At 34.0% G+C, this 10,000-nt stretch overlaps 1 protein-coding gene across 2 annotated transcripts in view; it reads left to right on the top strand.

The window, feature by feature from the left end:
- LOC125032974 (unconventional myosin-XVIIIa-like) overlaps nt 1-10,000 on the top strand; it is a 259,197-nt gene that overhangs the window by 138,706 nt on the left and 110,491 nt on the right. Inside the window, exons 8-15 of one of the 2 annotated variants that reach the window (XM_047624406.1) lie at nt 197-335; nt 2,615-2,731; nt 3,072-3,264; nt 7,105-7,330; nt 7,499-7,661; nt 8,229-8,412; nt 8,577-8,744; nt 8,877-9,089. In XM_047624406.1, coding sequence (XP_047480362.1) covers nt 197-335; nt 2,615-2,731; nt 3,072-3,264; nt 7,105-7,330; nt 7,499-7,661; nt 8,229-8,412; nt 8,577-8,744; nt 8,877-9,089 — 1,403 coding nt within the window. Of the gene's footprint in view, nt 1-193; nt 336-2,614; nt 2,732-3,071; nt 3,265-7,104; nt 7,331-7,498; nt 7,662-8,228; nt 8,413-8,576; nt 8,745-8,876; nt 9,090-10,000 lie in introns of both variants that reach the window. The other variant, XM_047624405.1, reaches the window with a different exon arrangement.

Below are 10,000 nucleotides of genomic sequence, written 5' to 3'. Positions count from 1 at the left end.
TTCACTGATTAAGTAGTCTATTTTTGTTTGATTTAATTGTTTACAGATAGCATTTCAGATTTATCGGTCAATTTGATAATGGAATTGCTTAGAAAGCTATCAGATATGTCAGTCAGTTATTGATATACTTGAAACATCTTCTGTCCATTCTGAATTAGACTTGTAGAAATCTAATGTACATGTACCCTTTCAGCAGCAACAGGCAACAAATTCCAGTTCAGCAAACCAGGCAGTGCACAGAGAGCAGCAACCCTATTGGGAACGTCAGTTGAGGAACTCGCACGATCCATCTTCTACTCGACACCATCAACGCCATCAACAAGGGCATCTTTCAGGTTTGTAGTTGTATATGAGTCTGTTTTGTTAATTAATTTATATATTTTTGTTTCACAGGGTGGTCCAGAATAAGTAATTTCAGCTTTAAGCATTTTCTGAGTATTTTGTTTATTTATCAATTGTGTGTAGTCTATACCTTTCCTGTTTTGTATTGATTGATGGAAATTATTTTGGTAATTATTATATCCTTTATTTGACTTTAAAAATTGTTTTTTTCTTGAGTTTCATTATTTAGATTGTTGTATTTCTTTATGTTTTGTATAGATCTTACTCAGAGAATGGCCTATATGCTTTAAATTTTGCATTTGTGAATTTCATAATTTTATACAAGAAAGTCAGTAATGCACCCATGATAATTAGAATCCTGATTTTTTTTTGTGTGAACATATTTTGCTGAAAAGATACTCCTTTTAGCACTTTGTTCAGTAATTGATATGATTATTTTTTTCTTTTCTTTTTATGCAGCTAGATAAGTGGCAAATTTTATGTAGATTGCTTTTTTTTATTTGGAAAGCATGTATATTTTTTTAAATGCTTAGATATGATTTTTTACAATTATTATTAATGTATAATATCTTAAATAGATTTATATTTTCTTTATTTATATTTCAATGTGTACTTCTTTTTGTTCTTAACCTTTTCATTGTGATATTGCAATTGATAGATATTAGAGAGCATTGAGTCTGTGTTAAACATAAGGTAAATATTTCTTTTTTAACAAAAATGTGTATGTGTGTTTCATGTGAGTTACATTTTTTTTTTTTTTCTCTCTCTCTACTTTTATTTTATTTATATTTTTCCCTATTCATCTAGACAGCAGCTGTGAAGGAACTAGTGGAACAGATCATATATAAACAGTCTTGCTCAATCAAAACACATTTTTTCTCTCTTTCAGCGTTCTCTCCGAAACATTTGATGAGATAATTGACATGATACAGCAAGCTGGTGACGGTGATAGGTATAGTGTGTAGGTTGTCTGACAGCTTAGTATAACCTTCCTGGTCTGTCAGTTGTTACCCGCATGTCAGCAAGACTTAAAGGTTCTCTAAAGCTCAGTTTAAGAATATGAGGATGTAATATTTGTCTGATATTGTGGGTTGAAGGAAGAAAATTGAATAATAAGTAGCTGATTCTAATAACGTCCTGGTGAAAGGAATTGAAATATGCTGCTTTTAGGAGAAAGTGGTAGGAGACGATGTGAGGGCAATAAATTGCATTCATTTCATTGATCTTATGTCATACCTGAAGATTAACATTATTAGCCACACAGAAATTGTTTAAACCTTAGTTGCTCTGATTTTAAAGTGGAATTAAAGTGAATGTGTCATTTGTAAATGGAGAATAAACTTATTTGGACACTGCAAATAAATGAAAAATGAACTTAAAGACAATTATATTTTTTAGTGACTAAACAAACAAAAAAGGGTGACTGATTATAATGAAACCTCCATCTCACATAAACCTGAGCAGTCAGTTTATCTTATGTCTTGCTTTTTCTTAAGAATGAAACATTTCAGGAGTAATTTCTTAGTCTGGTAAAGTGATAACCTGTTCTATTTATTTTAGGGTTTATTAGAAATAGCATAATATAAATGATACTTACAGAAGTTCAGAAGTTGCCTCCCTTAATTTAAGGATAAAATGCAGCTATGATAAAGTGTGTTTGCATGGTGTTACTCCTTTGTTTTGTAAACTTTTCTTTTTAGTGTTTGTTTTTATTAATAGATCTGTTAAACTGTTTATTTTGTGTGATTTCTTTATTCATGAAGGACTTTTGTTTATTTTTTTTTTTCTTCATCTCAGGGACTTTTGTACATTGAAAATTTTCTTCATATCAAGGACTTTTGTACATTGATTTTTTTCTTCATATCAAGGATTTGTTATTTATTGAATTTTTTTTGTCAGATTCAAAAGAGCCTTGCATCTTTATATTAGAATCCTAATTCTCAGGACATTTTAGGCTGGGTGCATTAAATAAAATTAATGTGATGTCAGTATTGATATCTTTAATTTGTATATTAGGAGAATTAATTGATTGATTGCTTTTGTTCACCTTTTTTATTTTTTTGGGGGGTAATAGTTACTATGATATATTCAACTCGTATGGTAAATTTGAATTAAGGTGCAGTCCTTAGGTCTTTATGAGAAATTTATTTATTCCTGTGATTGCTTGTAAACTTGTTTCTAGCCAAAGAAAAACAGAATTCATTCAGATGACTGAATGGGGATACATTCCAGGAGATTTTATTTACCTAATAAGTAATATAACCTCCCTCAGAACTGCATCCCCCACTGAGAGACCGGCAGAACGTCCTGAAGGCCTAGAAGCCCTGGAAGGCATGGCTGCAGGCCTTTACAGTGAAGCCTTCAATGCCATTGTTGCACTTATCAATAGGTATGTTGTGTGATTTGTCTGTTTTGTGATGACGTTTATAAGGGAAAGGGAGTGTAGAGAAATGATGGTTAGTATGTCTTTATAATGTGGATCTCACTATTGGAGTTTGGTAGGAAATTTGAGATTAAGTCTTGTATATTTAGAAAAATATTCATAATCAGTAGATGTCTTGTGCTGAGCAGCGTCAAGTAATTTGTCTATCCTTGACATGGGTTATTGGTAAATTGGTTTTCGTGTATCTTTAGGAAATATATTTGGTGCCCATCCTTATCAAGATGTATTTGTTATAGACATTGACAAAACAAGAGAAATATTTGGTAACATTTTTTCTTATTTGCAGGTGCATATCAACTTCTGCTCACACTTCAAACTCCATCTTGGTAGTGGATGCCCCAGGTTTCCAAAATCCAGCATCGTGTGGCAGGACATCAGGAGCCACTTTCCAAGATCTTTGTCACAATTACACTCAGGAACGTTTCCAGATGCTCTTCCACGACACTACTTTTACTGCGCAGACCGATCGTTATGCACAAGTGAGTGACCTTCAAGGTTTATTCATTAAGCTTCCCTAGAATAAAGTAACATTTAAAGACTAAATTTTATTGATTTCTTTCTTTCTCAGCAACAAGAAGAGCACAGGTACATCTGGTGCATGTAGAGCAACTTTTCTTCTTGGTGATTTTGAGTGAATGTGGTAAAGGTAAAAAGGCACTATCACACTATGCAACTTTTCTGGGCACCTTCTTGTCAAATGTGGAGAAGTGAACTTTGTGACACATTAATGCAAACAGTAGTTCATAGCTCTGAAATGTGATGTATGGTTTTTACTGTGAATAAGGAATAAAAGTTACATAAATCACAAGATATAAAATGTAGATCATCATAGACAACTGAAGTGACTTACACCTTAAATGTTTTGATAAGACCCCCTGGATGACAAAAGATTCTTTAATCACCAGTTTTTCATTGTGTTAAACTAAGATCAAAGATATATGATAAAGCTTTCTGTAGGACAGGTATGGTGATACAAAGTTAGGTGGTAGGTTCAAATTTTTCATAGTGTGATACCTGCTGTATTCTAAAGAGTTTATTAGATAATCACCTGTGGAATAATTAATGTATAGCTTTAGCTGGAAAATTTAGACTATTGTATTCAAAATTATTTTGTTTCTGTATGAATTCCTAACAGTATTATAGTACCCATGTACTATCTGTCTCTCTGAATATGCTGCTGATTTAGATTATACCCCCCCCCCCCCAAATTCATCTCTTGTGACAAGCAAGACCTCACATGAAATGCATGCCTGCCCCTCAATACCTGATCTAGAAAACACATTCAGTCTCTGGCTAAAACGACTGGTCTTTGCTAGTTGAGGTGCTGTGATAACTATCAATTATTCAATATTCTGTTTTCTATTTTGCTATTGCTCAGTGATTATGCCATGGTGTGATTTCTATGAACTAGAGTAATGATTCTCTTGGACAATATGTACTCATAGTTGGTTCTTAAGCAGCGAATCCTCTTCTCAGTTTGTAGACGTTTCAGCCAGGAAATCTCACCCAGTTGTCTCTAGGTCAGGCATGTGGAGTAAGGAGACCATCTTGTCTCTCCACTTTCAACAAGCTTGTTCACAAGATTTTCAGTGCCATTACATGAAGGTAGGTGTAATTAGCTGTGCTAGACCACAGCTAGTGTATGCCACTTATGCTGATACATGGCTAGCTCCATTTAGGCATTGGTGTATGGATGCAGACTACATGCTGAACCAAGATGTACCTCCTCCAGTTGGTAGAGCAAATATAAAAAGCAAGTAGTTGGTGCTACATTAGTTTAGAGATCATGATAGAGTAAAACATGATTGTTGCCAGGTGATGATAGGTTGGGTAATTTTATTCAAGATGGCATTTTTGTATATTTTATTATATTTTTCATCTTGTTGAGTACAGCCAGCTGCCTAATGCATAATGGGACCTTTACACAAGAAAAGAGTGTCTTCATGTAGGCCTAATTGTGGTCTTGCTTTTGCTAAGCATATGATGACTGCTGTTTCTTACACAGCAGTCACTATTGCTTATTTTGCTTGTACAAGTGGTTTGAATGCATGGTGTAAATTTGCTTTCTTCACCTGTTATTGGCTGGTTATCTTCTCTTGACTTTTACTATGGAAAAATAATAAGATACTTTTTTGGGAAGTGGTCAGGGCACATGATATCTCTTTTTTTTTTTTAGCATTATGGAGACCAGTTTTGTTATGTACACTCAGTAAATATAGGTTTGCAGTGAGTCCAGTTGCATTAAGGAAAAGAGATTGTTAATTATGTATTTAAAAAGTTTTCTTTTTGTGGTTGTTTCATTTGTTCTGTTCCATCTTGTCACACATGTTTTGACAAGGGTGGCATCACTGTTCACTGTCATTCAAGATTTTTAAAAAAATAATTGGGACATTGGTGTTTGTGTGTTCTGTGAAGTCACGTAGTACATTAAAGGTTATCACAGTAGCCATATAGAGATGGATACAAATATTAGGTAATTAATATCCCCTACTGCTAGATTAGAACCAAAGTATCATAAAGCTGGCATGACTAGTGTGGATCAGGTTTTACTTAGACTTATTCTTAGTGTATTAATTCAAAGCTAGCGCAGGTTGGGAAATAAGAGTTCTAGGAAGGGGACGATCCTGCTTTGCATATGTAAGATGTAGTTTTGTCTCATCAAGTAAGGTCTGGTAAGGAGTTTCATGAATGGTAAGTTGTCAACACTTTTTTTTTGTGAAGTATCAGTTCAGTTGAATGGAAAGCTTTTTTTGATGAAGGAACTACAATAGTTTTTATAGTCGGATATATGATTTATCATTCACTCTGTTTTCAAGTGATAATGTTGAATTTTTTACTGGCACAGGAAAGTGAAGGGCTTCCATGATGTTGTCTTATTGTAGGTAGAAAAACTTTCTTCATGACTTCAACTTTCTTTTTTATATAAGCTGTAATTTACTGAAATACCTGTATCTATACTGCTAAAGCCAGTCATATCTTAATAGGAATAGAAAGCATTTTAGCATTTCTGTGCTGTGTTATATTCCTTTTTCTTTTAGCCTCTTTGCATTTTAGAGTCACAAAAAACTGAGCATTATTCTTATGATAATGGTGTCATCCAAAATTTTACATATTCTAATGCTTGTAGTGACTTTAATTATTGCTATAGAAAACTTTGTTTAGAGTTATTTTGACTGGGATTATTACACTTGCTGTAATAATTGTTGGTTGTGAAAAATCCCATACATTGAACTGAAAAATTAGATCCAAATATTCTTGGCTGAAATTTGCCAGTAAATATTTGCTTAACTGCAGAATTCAGCACATTGTTTTTGCATTTTGTTTCCATAAATGGGATTTTTTTATGTTTTCAACAGAAAGTACAATTCTTCCCCTTCAAAATAAACCCTAATTCAGCTTTGTACAGAAAACAGTAAATGCCTTACAAGTGTTAACAATAAAAAATCTGAATAGGGATGATTCTCATTATCAGTACACTTTACAATATAATTTGTGAATAAATTAGTGTGGCCTGGCATGTTGTTTTCCTTTTCATATTGGTAAAGAAAGAATAAGAATTGCAGATAAGAAAGTGATGAAAATAGAGCATGTACAGTAAACTTCAAATTCATAAAGGCAGGTTACCTTTAAAAAAAAAAAAAAAAAAAAAAAAAAAAAAAAAAAAAAAAAAAAAAAAAATATATATATATATATATATATATATATATATATATATATATAATAATAATAATACTGTTTAAACTTGTAATAATGAATAGTTTTGTTTAAAGTTGATAAATGACATTGATAAAGGGTCATCATTTTACTTTTAGGCAATTTGTACATAGGAGAATTGATGCTGTAATAAGATGTCATATATTGCTCTGACTGAACTATAAGTTTATTTATTGTATTATGGTCATTTTACCAAGATATATAGACCCTGTCTTGATTGTAGGGAGAAATAATTCTCTTGCTTTATGGATGAAATAATGGACACAATTATAATTGCTGTTGCTGAATAGATTCAATAAGATTTTCTAAAACCATATAGATCAGAGGTGTTTCCTTATATATACATTAAATTTTGTTTACTCTATGAAAGTTAATTTAATAAAGTGTATGTAGAGGTCATGTATAGTATTGGGATGTTTTCTGGCTTATGGAATTTTGAATTATTTTGTGGGTTTGGGCATGAATGCAACCTGTGCACATGCATGTGTGTTTGGGGGAGAATATTTTCCCTAGATTATTACTTTATGGTAGATATAATCGATACTACTTTAGTAAAAGGATAGAATTCAAAGAAGAAATTCTCACTTTCAATTTTCCAAAAACAGGAGCACATTGAGTATGGAGATGTTGGAGATGAGATTGGAACTCCAGCTCCCCTGATTGCCCTTATTGACAAGGCATCCTCCAACTGTGTTGTGCGGACATCCCAAGTAGACTTAAAGGAAGCTGATCGGAGAGGCCTGCTGTGGCTTCTTGATGAGGAAGCCATCTTTCCAGGTGCCTCTGACCAGTCCTTCTTGGAGAGACTGTATGCCCATTATGGAAGCAGGGGTGAGTAGGAATTTTGTCTTCCTTTTTGGCAATATTTATTCTTAGTTTGTAGTCAAAGCATGTCAATTGTTAACCTTTTTTTTTTTTATCTAGTTAGGAACATAATAGAAGGTATAGACATCATGAGAGTAAGATCCACAATAATTATGGATTCACTTCATTTTTCAGAATACTCGCAGTTGTTGAAGAAAGGCCAGGCACCAGATCAGTTCACACTGCAGCACTTCCAGGGCACCAATCCAGTCACATATTCAATTTTAAATTGGCTTAAATCCTCACGTGAGAATCCTGTCATGAGACAAGCAGCTGCTCTGCTGCAGGAATCCAATAAGTAAGTCATGCTTATGTAACATAAATGAGTTATCAGTATTTGTATTTCATATGAAAACAGTATTAACCCAATGTCAGCGGGCTTATTTACTGTCCCCTTCAGATTTTAGTGAGTTTTGTTACATACAGATGGCTCCATGTGTGCTTAGCAGCAAGAAGTCTATCAGTTGGCACTAGTGACCAATCCTGATTTCCCCATTCCTTGAATTGGCAGGAAAATGCATTTTTCTTTCCAATACTACTAATATTAACATTGTTTTCATTCTTATTGATATTATGATTATTAAATTGTTATTAAGATATTAGTAACATCAAAGGCAATCAAATAATAGAAATTAAGTTTTCAAAAAATGAAGGAAAAGGGTAAACAGATGAGATAAATAAGACTAATAGCTGACTCCTCGGTGACTAAGCACTTGTAGAGCCATCTATCTAAAGAAAATAGATAAACTTCTTATTACAGTAGTAGTCTTGCCATCTGTGGACATTGGATTAACTAACAGTTTGGTGATTTGTATGCTTTATATGGTATTTTAACCTATTAACATATTACTTCTTTTTCTTTTAGGGAAACTTTAAGTAGACTGTTTGTATTTAGCCGGGGACCAGTCAGCAACACCATCAGTGGGTCTGTGGTAGGAATTGAAGGGTCACAGTCATTACGTAGAGCTTCTTCTATCAGGCGAGCCTTCACCACAGGTACAGCTGGCATCAAGCGCAAGAGTGTCTGTTTGCAAGTGAAATTCACAGTGGTAAGTAACTGCTTATGTTTTATTAAGACAAGTAAGATAAAGGTATTGATGTTTGTGTATAAGATGTTTTGGTTCTTGAAACACCATATAGTGGATATGTATTTGAGCAAATGCTGATGTTTAATTGCAGACTGATAAAATTTTGTGCTTCCTCTTTTTCTTAGGATGGCATTGTTGAAACGCTCCGTCGTAGCAAATTAAGGTTTGTCCACTGTTTATTACCACAACACAATGCTGGTCTTTGCGACCTCAAGAGTTCCTTGGTTATGCCAAATAAGACCAACAATTCTTCTGAAGACATCCTTCTCAATGTGCCTCTTGTCCGATCCCAGGTAACGTATTCAACTCACATTTGCCATACATAAGTTGTCATATGGTGGTAGTTAATTACAATAGCAGATTCTACTAAGATCATAACAGATATATTCAAGTTTTAACATGAGACTTATCCTTTTATTTTCCAGCTTCGAGGATGCCAAATTTTGGATGCTCTAAGACTCCACAAACAAGGATTCCCAGAGCATATCCAGTACAGTGAATTCAGACGACGCTTTGCTGTCCTGGCCCCAGCTGAAGCCAGAGCCCAGGCGCCGGTGTTAGATGAGAGAGCAGCTGTTGAGGCAATTCTAGCACACTTAGACCTTGACTCGTCTTCATATCGACTTGGGTTGTCGCAGGTAATGTACAGTTTTTTTGTGCTTTTCATCATTTTCTTGTTAATGGATCCAAGGGTAACTGTAATGAAAGTTGAAGATTGCAGAAAATCATGGCAGTTTTTTAGACTTGATTTTTGAAAACTTTGCCCATTTTTTAGAGCCCCACAATATAAGTATTCACATTATCTTCTTGTAGAGGGCAGAGATGTGTTATTAATATAAATTTAAAGAAGTGTTTTTTTATAAGTATATTTGATTGTGCTATTTTTCTGTTATTCTTGGATTCATTTATATTACTTATATATCTGAAATGTATATGTCAGATTATTTGCAAGACTGAAGACATTACATTTTGTTTGGAAAAAATGTATTTGACTTGGCATTTTATTGCAAGTGAAGACAGGAAAGTGCAACTGGGTATGAGGTACTTACATAGACTGACTAGGAGTGGGAGTGGGACTGTGAGTGCAGGTTGTGAATGGCCTAGTGTTGCACTACAGTTATTTTTGATAATTTTTCATGCGGGAGTATGACTTGTTCCTGAAAATCAACGTGAGAGCATTACAATTGATTAAAAATTGAAGCATGTAGATCTTTGTATTAGTGTCATGCACAGTGACGACGAGAGCTTAATTGTGGAAAATAACAATTAAAGCAGATTAACCTAATCAGTAAAATAAGAGAATGAGCCTTTGATGATAAGACGCACAATTCAACATTAATTAAAAATTTATATTTTTACGGTTAAAAAAACACGTTATTCCCGCGATTTCATCTTCACATCGGCGAAGCGTGACTTGAGCATCAGCGACGGCCATGAACTCGGCGCTGTGTTCATGTTGATGCGGGAGCTTTTTGACCCGGTGACCTACCTTGAACTCCCTGGCATACTGGAGAGATGTGGATCGACGTTCTTGAAGGGAGGCCTCGGG

The sequence above is a fragment of the Penaeus chinensis genome, chromosome 15 (genome assembly GCF_019202785.1).
Source record: "Penaeus chinensis breed Huanghai No. 1 chromosome 15, ASM1920278v2, whole genome shotgun sequence".
Lineage (NCBI taxonomy): Eukaryota > Metazoa > Arthropoda > Malacostraca > Decapoda > Penaeidae > Penaeus > Penaeus chinensis.
Note: the sequence above shows the minus strand (reverse complement) of the source record. Positions and strands in the feature narration are given on the sequence as shown.